The 18,104-nt window shown below is 44.0% G+C and overlaps 1 protein-coding gene and 1 non-coding gene across 3 annotated transcripts in view; one reads left to right on the forward strand and one right to left on the reverse strand.

The window, feature by feature from the left end:
- EFHC2 (EF-hand domain containing 2) overlaps window positions 1-18,104 on the forward strand; it is a 186,728-nt gene that overhangs the window by 89,563 nt on the left and 79,061 nt on the right. For both annotated transcript variants that reach the window (XM_087859368.1, XM_087859369.1), the window contains 3 exons: window positions 5,615-5,780; window positions 14,296-14,438; window positions 16,972-17,168. In XM_087859368.1, coding sequence (XP_087715494.1) covers window positions 5,615-5,780; window positions 14,296-14,438; window positions 16,972-17,168 — 506 coding nt within the window. The remainder of the gene's footprint in view (window positions 1-5,614; window positions 5,781-14,295; window positions 14,439-16,971; window positions 17,169-18,104) is intronic.
- LOC123791100 (U6 spliceosomal RNA) lies at window positions 7,209-7,318 on the reverse strand. Its single transcript, XR_006779286.2, has one exon. It is a non-coding gene; the product is annotated as a U6 spliceosomal RNA (small nuclear RNA).

Below are 18,104 nucleotides of genomic sequence, written 5' to 3' on the forward strand. Positions count from 1 at the left end.
TCTGCCCCCTTCCTGGGCCCTGCTCCAGGTACCTGCTGGCGCTAGGCTAAGTGGGGGTGGCGGGCGTTGCTGACCTCCCAGGTGGGGTTTGGCTGGGGTGGGAGTGCTTACTTCTGCACTCCTCTCCGAACCTTGGAGTGTTCATGTAAGCGCACTTCCCTGAACGATGAGATAGAAGCCAGAAGCAGGGGCACCTGGGTGGCGCAGTCGTTAAAGGCGTCTGCCTTCGGCTCAGGGCGTGATCGCGGCGTACCGGGATCGAGTCCCACATCGGGCTCCTCTGCTGTGAGCCTGCTTCTTCCTCTCCTACTCCCCCTGCTGTGTTCCCTCTCTCGCTGGCTGTCTCTCTGTCACATAAATAAATAAAATCTTTAAAAAAAAAAAAAAAAAAAAAAAGAAGCCAGAAGCAACCACAGCTCTCTAAAAGACAAGGTGCTTTTTCTCTAGAATGAGACGAGTACCTCATGCGTCTTGGTGTCCCTTTGTGTAGTATTCCTGGCCTCCTGGAAATCTCTTTTTTTTTTTAAAGATTTTATTTATTTATTTAGAGATAGCTGGGGGGAGGGGCTGAGACAGAGGGAGAGAGAATCTCAAACAGGCTTCATGCTCAGTGCGGAGCCCGATGCAGGACTCGATCCCAGAACCCTGAGATCACGACCTGAGCCGAAACCAAGAGTCAGATACTTAACCAACTGAGCCACCCAGGCACCCTCTGTCCTGGGAGTCTATATCATGGGAGAAGGCACATAGCACACACAAAAGGTTGGAATAAAAAACACTTTGAATTTCACTGTTCATTAAGGGAATTTGTTCCACTGCATCTGCGTGCCAGATTAGTCAAAATGTGTGGGCCCTATGGGGCCAAATTGGTGGTCTCTCCTAACATTTATTCTCTTTTGTGGACACTGTTGGGCATGTTGGGTTTGGGGACTGTGAACAAGAGGCAGCCAGGAATGTGCATGTGGCAGCTCTCGTAGAAGAAGTTGCTAGTGGCCCATAGGTCTTTGGGAAGGAGAATATGGTTTTTAAGAAATGTCGGTGCCTGTTTAGAATCAATAAGTCTTCAGTGTCGACTTAAAATTAGAAAAAAATACATATATAAAAGATGAGTTAACCAAAAACATTGACTCATGTCCTACTGAAAGATTATCTTAACATAAAGGGTGGGGCAAAGTTTCCAAAACATGATATGATCCCTTCAACCCGAGAGCCCAACATTTGGTTGATGTTTTTTCCATCCACTTGATTTGGAGACTATAAAGGTGGCATTTGGGAAAATGAACATGGTGCTGGGGAGACATGGTACATTGTTAGTTTCTTAACATGTTGGCAGGGCCCTTGCAGAGGCAGAGTGAATTCACTGGTGTGCTCTAATCTAGCCGTCCTCGGCAAACAGATCTGCTTCACATGCCGACGGTCCATTTCTGTTGAGCCCTGGTGCTTAATTTCTTTCTGCTCACTTCTTTTGTTCACTCTATAGGATTATGTATTATGTAAAAAAAAAAAAGTAGTTTGTGCCTTTAAAGCTGATATAACACGCGCATTATGCATTTAAACAGAAAATTATGCAAATGCAAAATTATGATGCATTTTATAGTCACGCTGACTTTTTATATTTCTCATAACATATGTTAAAATATCCCATTTAACAGACACTATTATTACACAACATTTCTTGAGTAACAACAGTGTACTTAATGTAAGTAATGACTAGAAATTATATCTGTGATGCAGCGGGGGCGGGGCGTGGGCGGGTTGTGAATCCATGTTCTCTTACAATCTTTACATTGCCTTCTCTGACTTTTCGGTAAGGTTAAATTAATAAGCTTAATGTTACTTAGGTACAGTTACTTCTGACATTTTCATTTTGTTTATAATTCATCTGCTTCTCCAAACTCATAACACCAAAGTGTTTACATCGTACTTTGGTATCCTTGAAGCTCAGACCCGAACAAAGTCCCGTCCATAACTGAGGTCACATTTCCTTCCGTGTCCGTAATTGTGGTCAGTAGGATGCCTAGTGTCTCCACTCCACAGCCCCACAAGAAGGAGCTGACAAGTGCTAACCACACAACCGGGGACTTCCTAAGAGGAAGCCAAGGGGGAGATTCGCAAATGCAGCCTTGGTGCTTTTTCCCAAGAGATACCTGTACCCTGGTGTAAAACCCAATTTGCCTCCTAAAAGGAGAAGATTCTTTTGTGCGTTTAAGGATTCCAAGGAGAAAGCAATTCCGTCGACTTCTTGCACAAAACATTCCAATGTGACTCCCCCACTAGGCAGCTTGGCCATCCCGCCGGCCCCGGCTCACCTGCTGGGGAGCGGCATGTCGCTCCCTCATTATTTCGTGTGGATGAACACGGACTGGCAGATGGAGGCCTGTTGGACCTTCCTGAAGCATAAAGGTTAGAAAAGGCTCCAGGGGCTCCAGCATGTGTTTCTTTCACTGAAGGAAAAGGGACTCGAATGTAACTGCTCTTACCTAGAATTCTGGCCTTGGGTTATTATTTCTTTGCTATAGGGTCCTCCAGTCTTTGTGGCTGGGACAGCCGAACAAACAAAAGGCCAGCCATTGCCATTGCTCTTGAATACTTACTAGGCTGTACTGCCAATGAAGGATGAGCACAATTCCTAACCCATCTTTAATTTTGCACTGTTATTGCTGGACTCTCGATCAACGCTGACCTCTCGGCGCCGGAAGCAGTGGGACATCCAAGATAGGCGTTTAATGGTCATTCAGCAAATGAGCCATCCTAGGCTGCAATGACGAAGTAGACTTTGCTTCTGGTTGTACCACGTGGCCTTAATGGATGGAATAGTTTTGCCCCTTTGTCTTCCCCTATGAAGCACAGAGGACTGAGGAATGGGTGATCCCGAAGGATTTTCTAGCTAGCGATTCACTAGTGATCTGACCCAGAAATGAACATCCCACCCACATCAGTTGACCTGGGTATTGGGTACAAGCAGAGGGGGATTTGCTTTGATGTTCGTGAAGCTTGAGTGTTAGGGCTTCTTCCTTGGCAGGAGCCCCAGTCCCAGGCCCTGCACCTGATTTTTGTCTTAATCATTTGGCGTTCTCTGTATTGAAGAGCTTCTCCCAAATTATGTGAGCTCCAGGCCTCCCCCAAATCTGAGTCCGTTTCGGGGTTACTAGACCATACAAGATGAACTTTGAGGTGATTGAAGGGTTTTTCCAGCACTGTTTCCAACTGAGGTGACAAATAGTAGATCACTGTGAAGGGTCATTAAGATGCCTTTGAAAAACATGATCACCTTTCTGCAAATTTGTTGGAATCTAGTCAATCGTGGCTAGACCTTCAGTATATATGTTTTTACAAGTCGCTTGGAATTAGAGGTGTCCCAGAGTTCAGCAGAGTGCCGTTGAAGAAGATATGTGGGAAGATGCTGTGTACAAAAACGTATCATTTTTCATGTATTCAGAAAATGGTTTTTAATACCTGAAACATGCAGGATGCTGGGATGTTGGGACACCAAAGACAGGAAACATATTCAAGGGCAAGTTCCAAGCCTTGCGAATGTACACAGTTACCTAGAGAAAGGAGCTCTTGGGTCAGAGTATCCAGAAAGATGTACACGGGACAAAAAGTCAGGCAAGGAGTGGAACAGTTCTCGGCTTTTATACACTAGATGGCACTGTGGGTGCAGAGGAAAGCTCTAAATTGGTTCTTTTGTTACTTAAATCTGTTGCAAAAATTATGTAGTTGAGAAAACAACGCTGTTATAAAACCTATAATTTGGGGGGGAGGTATAGAATGCATCCTTAATTACTTGGTGATTCAGTACGCGTCCTCTTTTGGTTACACTCTTCAGATTAGTATAGAGAGTTGTCCGTGTGGATATGTCCCCTGTTACGAGAAACGGATCATGCCCCAATTTTCTAATCATCGCATAGAGCTTTCCCTGCCAGCCTATGGTCCTTTCCCTGAAATGACAGTACCAGTCAGTGGCGTGTTGGATTTCACAGTTAGCAATGATAGGATCTACTACAGTTCTGCCTAATTCTAAGATTTGAACTTTCCTCTTTATTACCCAGGTTTTAATTGCCACAAAAATAGCAATAGGAGAGGCTCACCAGTCACTTCTGTACTGGCTGCCTGGCTGCTCCCTTTCAGTGAGCAATCTTTGATGGCATTCTATTTGCCAGTATGGCTTCTGTGAACAGTTTCTGTTAGGATAGAACAATACTGTTTTGGGGATTAAGCTTGAGGGGATTTCACACAAGGCTAAGGAATAAGGAAGTCTAAGGAAATGTGAAAGTTGCAAATGTCTTCAAGTCAGACTTAGAAACAGCCTCAGACCCTTAGCCTTTTGATCCATCAGTTAAAAAAAAAAATCCCTCGATTTGAAGAGTTAGGTTGCCTTAGATGACAAATTGAGGCACCTTTTCAATTATAGAGGTGTGCTCTCCAAATCTATACTCTTGCTTCTGTTAGGACTTTGACGGCGGAAAAGGAAATCTTCGCTTGTACGGACCTGCTTTGAGTCCCGAATGGCATCACCTATGGGCTAGGTCTCGAGCTTGGGGAAGAAGTAGAATTAGATTCCATGAGTCGTTTTGTTGTGTTTTGCTTTCAGAAAGATCCTGGCGTTTTCTTTGCCCCTTGTGGTGGGACAAACACAAGTAAGTGACTTGGAGCTATCGGTTCCACGGGCTCTGGGCTCTGGAGAGCCCACTTGCTTCTCAGAGATCACATACCCTCACAAATGCGGGCCCGAAAGCTGCCAAGCTGTGACAGATATGTCGCCAGCTCTCTGCCCATCTCTCCTTCCTCACAGACGATAAGTACGGAAAGAACAAATCAATGGTATTTCCACGTAACACCCCCTTTGAGCGAGTAAGCAGGGACTATTTTTTAAAGTTTTGTGTATTTGTTTTCGGTTTTATTTGTGTATGTGTGTGTTTTGTGTTTGGGCTTTTTTTGTTTTGTTTTGTTTTATTTTTGCTTTGTCACATTTTAGTACAATTGCAGTCTTGGGCAGTCACAAGAGCAACCCAGAGTGGTGGCTGGTGAGAAGTTCTGGTTTTGTTTTGTCACTAGACACCGAAGTGCCGTGGCCTGGAGTTGAGTTGGAGGAAAGAGAGAGGCCGGAAAACGTCAGACCCAGGAGGAGGGGACAGCAGGTGGGGAAGGTAAAGGCAAGAGTCAGGAGTCAGTCCTTTTTGGAAAGGAATTTGAAGAGTGAGTGTTGACTGAAGACAGGAGGGGGTTAAGCTGCAGGTTAAAACAAGGGAGGGGTGGCAAAAACTTCCAAGTTTGAATTTTCGTATCATTGGAAAAATCAGGGAAGAGCGAAAAATAGTCAGACATGGGGGTGTGATGACAAAAGATAAATGTTTACTTATTCGACATAGGCAGTTTCTTTTTTTTTCTTTCTCTCTCTTGAACCAATGGCGATTATTGAGTGAGTTCTGTGGTTTTTGTAAACATGATTGAAACCTACCCTCACAGGATTTTGCTGTGTTTTGTTTGAAAGAGTTTAAAATAGTCCACAAAGATCTCCATGTCCATCTTGAAAACATAACAAACCTTTCAAAACAGCCACAATCAGGGCAAAAAAAATATTGATGTTTCGTTTGCCTTTGTTTTGTTATAGAGAACTTCACCTCGATTCCATGCAAGGCTCCACCTCCTCCAAAAATAGAAAGGAAATTTCCACCTTACACCGGCTTTGGTTCTGAAGAGGATTCTCTCCGCTCCTGCATAGGCCTCGTGCCCACACCTTACCAGAAGAACTTCCAGAAGTTCCTGGAAAAAGACAGGTGCTTGAGGGAACCGTGATTTCAGTGTGGTCTTTCCCAGATGTGTGTGGGGTTTATACTGTAGTCCTCCTGGCGGAACACATGACGCTCAGCTTGCGTAATTAAAAGTTCAGGAACATGCCATTGTACCTTTTTAATGAAATTGATTAACATGCAAGTATTAAGAGGTTCTTCACTGAATGGTTATTTCATTTATTTTTGTCCCAGTTTTATTGAGGTATAATTAACATATAGTATTATATCATTTTTTAAAAGATTTTATTTATTTGTCAGAGAGAGAGAGAGAGAGAGTGAGCACAAGCAGGGTGAGTGGCAGGCAGAGGGAGAAGCAGGCTCCCTGCTGAGCAAGGAGCCCAATGCGGACTCGATCCTAGGACTCTGGGATCATGACCTGAGCTGAAGGCAGACGCCTAACCATCTGAGCCACCCAGGCGTCCCAACATTATATAATTTTAAGGTGTGCAGCATAATGATTGGATATGTATATATTTTGAAAAAACGATCACCACCAGAAGATGGTTCACACCGGTCACCTCCCATAGTTACAGTTTTTTTTCTTTTGTGATGAGAACTTTTAAGATCTGGTCTCTCAGCAACTTTTTATTTATTTATTTTTTAAAAGATTTTATTTATTTATTTGACAGAGATAGAGACAGCCAGCGAGAGAGGGAACACAAGCAGGGGGAGTGGGAGAGGAAGAAGCAGGCTCATAGCGGAGGAGCCTGATGGGGGGCTCGATCCCAGAATGCCGGGATTGTGCCCTGAGCCAAAGGCAGACGCTTAACCGCTGTGCCACCCAGGCGCCCCTCAGCAACTTTTTAATATACAATAGAGTATTGTTAACTACAGTCACCATGTTGTATATTACTTCCCTAGGACTTATTGATCTTATAACTGGAAGTTTGTACCTTTTGATCCTTTCTACCCATTTTCCCCACCCCCTACCCCCTACCCCTGGCAACTACCAATCTGATCTGTTTCTGTGAGTTTGGTTTTTTGAGATCCCACACGTAAGTGAGATCATAGAGTATTTGTCTTTCTCTGTCTGACTTGTTTCACTTAGCATAATGCCCCCAACGTCCAACCATGTTGTCGCGAATGGCAGGATTTCCTCCTTTTTTATGGTTGGATAATATTCCATTGCGTATATATACACCACATCTTCTGTATCCATTCATCTGTTGCTGGACACTTAGGTGGCTTCTATGTCTTGGTATCTCTTTGAGACGGTGATTTCATTTCCTCCGGATATATACCCAGAAGTGGAATGGCTGGATCATGTGGTGGTTTTAATTTTTTGAGGAACCTCCATACCGTTGCCCAGAGTGGCCGCCCCAGTTCGCATTCCCGCCAACAGTGGGCGAAGGTTCCCTTTTCTCCACTTCCTTACCACTGAATGGTAATTTTCTTTTATTATTTATATTTTTTAAAGATATGGAACACTCCACGAATTTGCTTGTCATCCTGATGACACAGGGGCCACACTAGCCTTCTCTGTATTGTTCCAACTTTAGTATAAGCGCGGCTGAAGTGAGCACTTGATTATTTTAATGTGTCATCTAGAAGCCCCTAAAATTATATTATCCCCAATTTATGTTGCCTTTCCATACGTGTATCTCCTCAAGGTGGTCCCTAGGAAGTGGTGTAGAGTAGGGGTCAGCAAAATTTTTCTTGAAGAGTCAGATAGTAAATATTTTTGGCTTCAAAGGCCATACGGCTTCTGTGATAACCAGCCAGCTCTGTTGTCGTAGCGCGAAAGCAGCTATAGAGTCCGCAAACAACGGTGTGACTGTGTTCCTGGAAAACTTTGTGTGTGGACACTGGCGTTTGAATTTCATATAATTTTCACATATCACAAAATAATATTCTCTTGGTGTTTTCACCCATTTAAACACGTGGAAACCCTTCGTAGCTCACAGCCCATACAAAGCCGGGTGGCTGGCTGTATTTCATCTACACACTGTAGTTTGCCTACCCTTGGTCTAGAGGCTTTAGTGACTCTGAAGTATTTTTCGGACTCTTATTTGACAACTAATGTTGTTTTCCTTTGAGAAGTTTAGCTGAGTTTAGTAACTGTAGATTGCTCCCATGGCCGACTATAATTTCAAAAGGTGGACTTTCAAAAGTATTCCTAATATATACAAGGAAAAATCTGCCGTTCCATCCTGCATATAGAATGTGGGCACTGCCCATGGCTCCTTTTTTACTTCTGCAGGGAGAGCAGGCCTGGAGAAAGAAGTTGGGGGGACAAGTGGTGGGAAAATGTTGCAGGTGTTTGAATAGGATGTGGGCTAAACATTCAAGTCCTGTGTGAGGGGAGTACTGAGTTAGGAGAACCAGTGGAGAAAAATGATAAAGGGAACAACATGTAGTAAGACCAGGAGCAGGAGATGAAAAAGACAGCACCCTGAAGGTGATATAAATTTAATGGGATCAGATACAGCCGTAGAACATTTTGACATAGAATAATCATTTTGCCGTATTTGTGAAAATGGCGAAAATATATTAAGAATTGTATAGAATGTCTGAAAGGTTGTCTTTGCCATGACGTGATGGCCTTTGCAAACTTCTAAGAAATAAAAGGGGCACCTGGCTGGCTGGTGGAGCATGGGACTCTTGATCTCAGGTTTGAGTCCCACGTTGATGGTGTAGAGATGGCGTAAAAATAGAATCTTTAAAAAAAACCAATCCTTTATTTCGAAGGACTTTAGAGTTCTGTTTTTTTATTTTTTATATTTATTTATTTATTTATTTTGCTATAACTTGTTTTTTTTTTAAATTTTTTTATAATAATATTTTTTTATTATGTTAGTCACCATACAGTACATCCCTGGTTTTTTTTTTTTAATGTTTTTTTATTATATTATGTTAGTCACCATACAGTACATCCCCAGTTTCCGATGTAAGGCTCGATGATTCATTAGTTGCGTATAACACCCAGTGCACCATGCAATACGTGCCCTCCTTAATACCCATCACCAGCCTATCCCATTCCCCCACCCCCCTCCCCTCTGAAGCCCTCAGTTTGTTTCTCTAGAGTTCTGTTCTTTTAGGTTTTAGAATTGATGCTACTCAAAGTGTGGTCCCCACTCTGCTTAGAAACACTAATTCTTGTGCTTCATCCTAGACCTATTAAGGCAAAATCTCCCGGGGGGGGGGGGAACGCAGTACCATGTTTTAACCAGCCTTCCAGAGGGTTCTGATATGCACCGGACTTTGAGAACCACTGCTGTCAATCACATAAGAGGGACACCAGCTCAGACTCCATCCTCCTTATGGATAACAGAGTTTACAGTGAGGTTCCAGGGCAGGATACTTTTCACTAACTGCTGTTTTTTAGGGCAGCCACCCGAAGGAGGCGGGCAAGAAGAATGTCCCTATTGTAAAAGGAGAGGGAATTTTTCTTATAAGTAAACAAGATGAAATGTGATCTAGGGTGTTGCTTCTGGAACCCAGGCGGAAAACAGCTCCTTGTGGGTAGTTGCCTTAGTCTCTCTTTCTGTCTACACTGCATCAGCTTGCCCACAGAACCCGGACTGTAGACAGCATTCCACGTTCTCGTCCTGCTGTCGGGGCTGGACAACGGTGGTACAGGCACAAATGTGTCTAATTTTGTTTCTTTCTGTCCACTGCTCACTCGGTGCCAGGAATACACTTCCCTCAAGCTCCTCCCACACAGTGACCTTGTTTCCATAGTAACTGGCACATTCAGCTGGAGACTTACACATGAGTTTGAATAACTCAAGGTTTTAAAACTGTGAGAACCTAAGGAAGACGATCTCACAAAGCAGGCAAAAAACTGTTTCTTCGTGCAAATAAACTGTGAATTGAGATGTGCAGTTGTGTGTGACATATGTTGATTATACGTCGGTTGCTGTTAGAAATTTCCTGGGTGCTAATCGTTGTATGAGGTTACTGGTGATCTACTTTGAATCGCTGGAGGAGGAAATGGTTCCAAATTAGAACATATGAGGTTTTTGATGGAATGAAGGCCTTTATTTTCTGGGTAAAAATTCATTGTGGTGGCCTGCTGGGCAGCTTATAGTCTGACTCGGGAGAACCAGAATAATATCTTTCTTGTTGCACTGGTGGAATTAGTTACTGTGTTCTCTGTGCGCCCACAATACTCTGCTGGTCATACCTCTAGTAGCAGTAGTAGTAGTAATAGTAGTAATAATAATAATAATATTACCATTAGTAATAAGCAGCTTGTAATTATGGTATGCTTACTACTTTATAATACTTGATCTCACGTATTCCTCAAAACAACCTCATAAAGTAAATAATATTATTGTACCCATTCTTCACATGAGGGAACCAAGGGTCAGAGATGTTATGCAATTTGCCTAAGCTCACACAGCTAATTTTTGGTTGAACTAGGATTTAAACCCCGAGAAGTCTGACTCCTGGGGTTTACCTTTCTTGCCCCAGAGCCTGTGCTTATCACAGTGTGTGGCAATTACTTGTTTATGTAATCATGGTGTCCCCCTAGATTATGAGGTCCTTCAGGGCAGGGACTGGCTTTACTGCCTCCCTCAGAGTTAGAACGGCGCTGGCTACATGCTTGGGGCTCATTAAATATTTTGTCCAAGAAGAGAAGGAATGGATAAATAACCAAGTAGAATAGGCTTCATCCTTCTGGTTCTTATGTATGGAAGAGACAGATGACTTCCCACCAGGAAGGCTATCATCCCAGACCTGGGCTATTCATTGCCAGAGAGCATCCAAAAATTCATGGTTTAATCTTAATCTCGGATTTGCTTCAGATGTTGTCCACCTGCTGCCTCCATCAGTCATGCTGTTTTCTCTTAAAAAGTTTTTCTCATCAATAAAAGTAAGCCTTCACGTCTCTTCCAGCCCCAAGAGTATCGCTCTCACTGTTTTTGAGGTTTTCAGTGCGCACGTAGCTCTGAGAGAGCCATCCATTTTCCTGGTCAACAGATATTCACAGGGTGTCTGCCTGTGTGCCCAGCACTGACCTAGGGACTTGGGATCCATCAGTGAACAAAACAGACACGCAGCCCTACCCTCCTAGAACTTACAGTCTAGCTGGGGGAGGCAGACAGTGCACACTTCAGATGCCACAGAAGTGCGTTCTGTAAGTATGGAGAAGGTGTTAAGTACCGTAAGACAAAGTAAAGCAGGTAATAAGTTGCTATGAGAAGAATAAAGAGGAACGGGTAGGGCGGGGCTGAGGAGCACCCCCGGTTTCATTTTTAGAATAGTGTGGTCTGGATGGGCCTTACTAAGGAGAGGAAATATGTTCTGGGTAGAAGGAACAGTTGGTGTAAGGGCCCTGAGCAAGGAGCAGGCTGACATGGATAGAAGACGCGAGTCAAGGGCAGAGTAGACAGATTAGAAGAGGTAACGGGATTGGATGCCATAAGGCCTTGCAGACCATCATAAGGATTCTTTTGACTTTGAGTGATAAGCGGAGCCATTGGGAAATCAGAGCAGGGGACTTGATCTGATTTACATATTAAAGGAATCACTCCAGGGGCGGTGTTGAGAGTAGACTGCAGAAGGGCAATGGTGGGAATAAGGAGTAGTTCAGAGCCCGCCACAGTAGTCCAAGAGAAAAGTTACGATGGCTCGGATTTAGCGGACATAGCTGACTCTGAAACTACTTTGAAGGTCGAGCTAATGGGGTTCCCTGACAGATTTGGACATGAAGTCTGAAAGTAGAGAGGCGTCAAGGATAACTCCTAAGGTTTTGGCCTGAGCAACTGGAAGGATAGAGTTGCCGTCTACTGAGATGGGAAAGACTGTAGGTAGAACAGGTTTGGAGCAAGATTTGGGCACAAGTAAAGTGTGAGATGTCTCTTAGCTATCAGATGGAGATAGTGAGTAGGTATTTGGAGATATATAACATATATCTATATCTATATCTATCTATATCTCTATCTGGTGTTGGAGGGAGAGGTCTGAGTTAAAGATAGACGTTTGGAAGTCATTAGCTTGTAGATGGTTTTTAAAGACTTGATACTAGAAGAGATCACCAAGGGAGTGAATATACACTGAGAAGTGGATGAGCAAGTAAGTGATTCCTTGTACGGTACCGTATTCATAAATCAGCAACAGCAATAATCCGCGTATAAGTAGACCTGTGCAGTTCAGACCTGTAAGGGTCACCTGTATGTTATGCGTGGTTATGACGAGTAGCTGTAGGTGTGTGTGTCTGAACCTATCCATGGCCCAGAAAGCCAGACGGAGCAATATAGGTGGTATAATAGGAAGCAGGGAACACGCTAGTTTTTTGAGTGTGAGGAGTATTGTGATAAAAAGAGAGTTTAGAGAATTTTGATAATTAGCTGATTAGTCAAGGAAATAGCTGAAGATACTTGCAGTGTTTTTCAAAGTGTGCTCTGGGGGCCACTTCATCAGAACCTCCTGGGGAGCTTATTAAAAATGCAGGTCTCTGGAGATGCAAGCTAACTACTGAATCCATATCTCTGGGGTAGGACTCTGGATTCTGTATATTTAACAAGTTCCCCAGGTGACTTTTAAACACAACAAACTCTGTGAACTGCTGCTCTAAAGATTGCGTTTGAGTAAATTATATTCCTGACTGACGAGCTCTCCAGAACACAAGACTTAGGTGAGAAGAAAAATGGCATTTTGAACATGAAAAACCCACTTAACATACACACTTCTAAATGTATGTAAGTTCTAAGAAGCTAAATTTATAGTAGTGTTCATTTGTTAAACCTACTTCAGTCGTTTGAGTGGTATTTCCACCATCTGTAAAAGTTAATGGCTCCTTCATGAGACGGGGGTTACCAAATCTGTTTGTTGCTTATAAATCCACTTCTGTACCAGAGAAGATGGCTGACAAGATATAGCTGCCCCCATGCTTTCTGAGGTCTCTCTGAAGCCAGGGAAGCTAGGAACTAGGAAGACAGAGCTATGGAGCCCTGGCTGTTTTGCCCCGGGGTTCCCAGAGGCGAGCCCCCCCAAACTGCTACTTTCCACCTCACACGAGGCCTTAAGCCGTTGTAGCTGGGAATCTTGGCGCCATGCATTTTCAGCCCTGCCTCCTTGGACAGTCAGAGAAAGGGGCAGAAAAAAGCAAATCGGAAATAGGGGTTCTGTTTTGTTTTGTTGTTGTCGTATTTTCATCTCTGCGACCACAAGGAAAGAATGAACTTCGGCATAGGAGAATCTGAAAGTGAGGGCCTCCCTGCTTTGAGTTGTGACAGGGAACTGATGAAGTTCATGGTTTATTTTACTCTGCACCTCCTTGAGGTAATGATTTTGGTTACCAAAGACCTCCCCACGGGTTTAGTATTTTACAAAGGCCACCTTTCACTAGCTGATTTCCACAGACATGCTTCTGCTGATGGACCAGAAATTAATTTCCTCAATGACCAGGCAGTCAACTTGGGGGAACTTTTGATTCTAGAATTTGATCCCTTCTTCAATCTACTGGACTATTCTATTCGTGCATAGAATTCTGAGTGCAAATTTCAATCTACGTGGATCTTCCAACAACTTTCTACCAACATTTATTGAGTACTTATAATGTAAAAAGTATCATACTAGACAATGGTTAATGAGGCGCAGTCCTTGCCCTAGAAAAACAGACCTGTAGTAGCCACTCACAATATGGGTGATAAGTGCTGTATTGAATCTAGCATTATTTAATCTAGCATTTGAAAGGGAAGAGGTAATTTTTCTCTTGAAGGGAGTTGGAGGGATGCTGGGGAGCTGGGGGAGTGGCTCAGGGAGGAGAGGATGTGGGGCTGGAAGGAAGCAAGGAAATGGGCCTGAGAACGTGGGAGGTGGACATGGGGTCGTGGCTCCAGGCACTGGCAGGACACATCCTCTTGCTGCTCGACCAGTGAAGGCCAGGTGCTGTCCTTCCTGCTGACATGAGTGTTGTGGTCGCTGACCAGCCTCGTGAGTAGGAAACAGCTGTTCAATGCAGCTGGCTTGAGGAGTGTGTTTATGACATTTGTTTTGGGTACATTTTCCCAGGGGGTTACCTTGGACATCTAAAGAATAAGAGGGATTTGAATAAACTGAGAAAATGCCTCTGCATATAGATCTAAAGCCTTAATAAGAAGGTTGAACTTTTTCAACTTCAGAGAGTGTATGCTACTCTCTTAAAACCACTGCACACACCTGGCGGATGGGGGAGGTGGGGACAGGGGCGAAGGGGGTGGAAAGGTACAAACTTCTAGTTATAAATAAATAAGTCCTGGGGATGTAATATACAGTATGGTGTTTATAGTCAACAATACTGTATTGCATATTTCAGAGTTGCAAAGAGAGTAGATCTTAAAAGTTCTCATCACAAGAAACAAAATGTGTAACTATATGGGGTGATGACGGTGAGCAGACTTATTTCGGTGATCATAGCAAATCACGTTGTATACCCGAAACTAATGCAATGTTGTAAGTCGATTATACCTCAAAAAAAAAAATAGCACACCTTTGGAGGTTGTTGTTTTTTTGTTTTGTTTTGTTTTTACATATGTAATAAGGCTGTAACCCTTATTTCTCTTCCATTTAGCTATGGCAATACAAGCAATATACTCCGGTTTTTTGGAAAACTCTTCACACATAAATGTGCCGACCTGAACAGGATGTTTGTTATTTCGTACTTTCTCAGTGATGACACGATTTCAGTGTTTGAGCCGATAGAGAAGAATTCAGGTAGGAGGCTTAGCTCTTAGAGCAATTTTCTGAGAACAAGTAACTGTCTCTTCATTTTGAAAGTTAGGGCGCGTGGTCTGATTTTACAGCCTAGATGACTAAGATAGTGGCTTTCTTTTCTTTTCTTCTTTTTTTTTTTAACCACCAAAGTTCATTTTACAAAGCTCTCTTACATGGGAACCCAGACATATAAAATGATGAAAGAGGAACAGGAACAGTCTGGTTGGCTCAGGGCTGGGGGACTCTGGATGCCTCCTTTTGGAAGCCATTCCCCTTTCCGCTGTGGCCTCTGAGGTTCCTCTGTGGAATCCAGGGGCTTCAGAACCATGGTCTGTCTACCACCAGTTCCATGCAAAGACAGCAAGACAAAAGGAAATCTCTATTTTTGATAGTACCACTTACAAAATGTTTGCTTAACTCTAAGACAATCCAGATTTTAAAAAATTTGATCTTCAAAGTCTGTCTCCCTCTGGCTTCTCTGTCCGTTGAGGCTCTTGCCAAGGCTGCAGCACCCAGTCCCACAGAATGCGTCCCTGCAGTGTGCTGACGCTATGACATTGCTGAGGCGAGCCATTGATTTTGACTTACCGGATTGTGGAACTCTAGGGCTCTGCTCTTTGTCCCAGCACATTTAAAACTTTTATCTGTGCTGAACACACATTTGGGAAGAAGAATCCGTGGTGTGCTGGTGAATTGACTCTCTGAAAAAAAATTTAAAAGCCCTGATCTATAACACTTGCCAGTCGTCACGGGGCAGATACCTCGACCATAATCCATTTCAAGCAACCAACACTAACAACTGGCTTGCAAAATCCCTAAAACTTTAATAGTCCTCCCTTATGAGCTGCTATGAGCCACTCAGCACACCAATGAGTAAGGAATAATTTGTATAACTAAGTCAGGCTGCATAGTGATTTGGATAACGGATCAAATCCTAAAATACGAAATCAAATAGGAGTAAGTAGGAAGTCATGGTCTTAAAGGTCAAAAAATCAACTCTGGGGGCGCCTACTTGGTAGAGCATGTGACTCTTGATCTCAGGGTCGTGAGTTCAAGCCCCATGTTGGGTGTGGAGCCTACCAAAAAAAAAAAATCAACTCTGTACATCTGGAGTGGGGAAGATGATGGCCAAACAGATTGCAGCATTCATAAAACAGGCTGATAGACGTCAGTTACAGGCTTCCTAGTAATGCTAGCAGCCATGATTACCTACTGTCATCCTTAGAAAAACTTCACAAGGTTAAGTTTTATGTTAGTCTAGATCCTCCAGGGGGCAAACTCCAAGATGGGACTGAATATACAAGAGATTTACTAGGGAAAATGCTGGCAAGGGAAACTGTGGAAGGAGCCAGAAGAGGCCAGGAGAGCTGTTAGACTACAGTGCCTGTCTGACTCCTGGGAAGGACAGCAGGAAGGAAGAAAGGAAAGAAAGTCTTAGATTGCAGGGAGGTTCTAAGCAGGTTTCAGCAAGGCTGACGGGGACCCCGAGGGATAGGTCTCAGAGCATGGCCACGGGGGCCTCTGTCAACTACGTTCCCCTCAATAGGTGATCTGAAAGGCACATTTTCACGGCTCCCTACGAATTTGATTCCCGTTTCACCGGTGAGAATTCAGAGGGGTTCCAAGAGATTAAAAAACTCCTCCAGAGCATCCAGCAAGTGACAGAGCCAGGATGGGACTCCAGCTGTGTTTGGCTACAAGGCCCGTATCTTCCCACCACCTCTGGTGTTTGAACGTGGCAGGAGTGTGAGCTCATCTGGCTTCAGGCTGTATTCAGGTGGCTGAAGGTTTTCAGTTCAGGAGCAGCGAGAAGATACTGGAGTTTCATCTTCAGTGCCGCTTGCTGCTTTCCAGCAGCCACACAAAACAAAAACAAAAAGCAAAAATAAGCCCAAATAATCCCTAGAAGAGAGCAGATGAAATGGGTCAGAATTCTGGAAAGTAAGAAATAGGTGGCATCGCTAAAAGAAGCAAAGATATTTAGCCTGTAGGGGGGAAAAAAAAGTTATGGGACTCCCAGAGTTATCTTCAAACAGTTAAGTAAGCTCCTTTCCAGAAGCGGGGCGTCCTACACTTAATCCGCATGTCGGGATAAATACAAGACATCCTCTGGGACAATTAGGTGGAAATAAGCTCAAGTGGGGGAATTTTCTACGTACCGTAGAAACGTGGGGTACCGTCCCCACGTTCTCTGAAGCGGGGTATCTTCCTAATGTCCTGGTTCTCGGTATGCCGCTGGGCATATAGCAGGTGCTTACTAAGTGTTTATTTAAGCGTTTGGATTGGGAAGGGAGTAGAGAGAGGAAAGAAAAGGCTGGGATGCCGAACCTCTTTTTTTCCTTTACACATTCACCCAGGAAGTCTGTTGTTCAGGCACTGCCTCATTCTCGCCTCAGGTCAGAGAAGAACAGGCGGTGTGAGGTCACAAGCCAAGCTGTCCGGTCTGTGTTTGAGCACAAACGAGCTCTAAAGGCAGGTTGTACGGTTCTTTAACGAATAAAGGCTACTCATTAACTTCTCTCTTTTTCTCTAGGGATTACTGGCGGGAAGTTCTTGAAAAGAATCCGTGTGAAGAAGCCCGGACAAGAGGTCTTTAAAAGTGAACTATCGGAATATATCAAGGCCGAGGAGCTGTATATCGGAGCCAAAGTGAACGTGAATGGCTACCTGTTTCTTTTGGTCAGTGCCGACGAGTACACCTTAAACTACATGGAAGCGAATTCGCATAAGGTGAGCTGACTGTGTAACTCTCGACTTGCCCCTCGGCGCTCTGCAGCCTGTGTTTTTCTTTCTCTAGGCCTTTTCTTCTTCCCACCGGTCTTCCATTGTGCATTCACGCACGTGGCCATGAATAATGGATCTGCGCGACTTGGCCACACGTCCCGGTCTCCTCTGTTTACACGCTGGGTCCTCCACTGCCCAGCGGCACGGATGCCGGGCACAGGCAGGAGGCAGGCCCCGGGTCGAATCAAGTTTCCTGGGTTTTCTGCTGACGCTGCCAATGTTTTCATAAAGAGATTCCGCGACTATAGGAGAGGAGGAAAATCTGGTGCCGCACACTGTGCTGTCCCCGTTAATTGGCACAGGCCTACACAGAAGGCCAAGAACTGAACAAACAGAAACCCCAAGGGAACCCGATAGTTGCTGGGGTTGCAACTTCCCAGAACAGGAGCTACCTGAGGCCTAAATAAGAATTCAAGGACAAATTGGCAACAGTGAGCTCTGGGAGTTTTTTTTTCCGTTTGAAACAAGGTGGTAGCTGGGTGCTGTTGCTAAAAGTACGGAGTATGGCCGTGCTGTTCTGTAAAAAATAATGTATTGATGAAATCTTGATTTCAAGTGTGGACTGGTTTGGTGTGCAAATGTGTACTTGAGAGACATTGCCTAATATTGAAAAATCTACCCAGAAGCAATTTATTTTATTTATTTTATTTTATTTTTAAAAATTTTATTTACTTGAGAGAGAGCAAGAGAGAAAGAGCACACGAGAGCACGGTCGGGGGCGGGGGGGACAGAGGCAGAGGGAGAAGCAGGATCCCTGCTGAGCAGAGAGCCTGACGCAGGGTTTGATCCCAGGACCCCGGGATCATGACCTGAACTGAAGGCAGACGCTTCACTGACTAAGCCACCCAGGCGCCCCTAGAAACAATTTATTTTAAAAGTCTG

Source organism: Ursus americanus, chromosome X (genome assembly GCF_024610735.1).
Source record: "Ursus americanus isolate L20-20 chromosome X, mUrsAme1.1.p, whole genome shotgun sequence".
In the NCBI taxonomy this organism is placed as follows: domain Eukaryota; kingdom Metazoa; phylum Chordata; class Mammalia; order Carnivora; family Ursidae; genus Ursus; species Ursus americanus.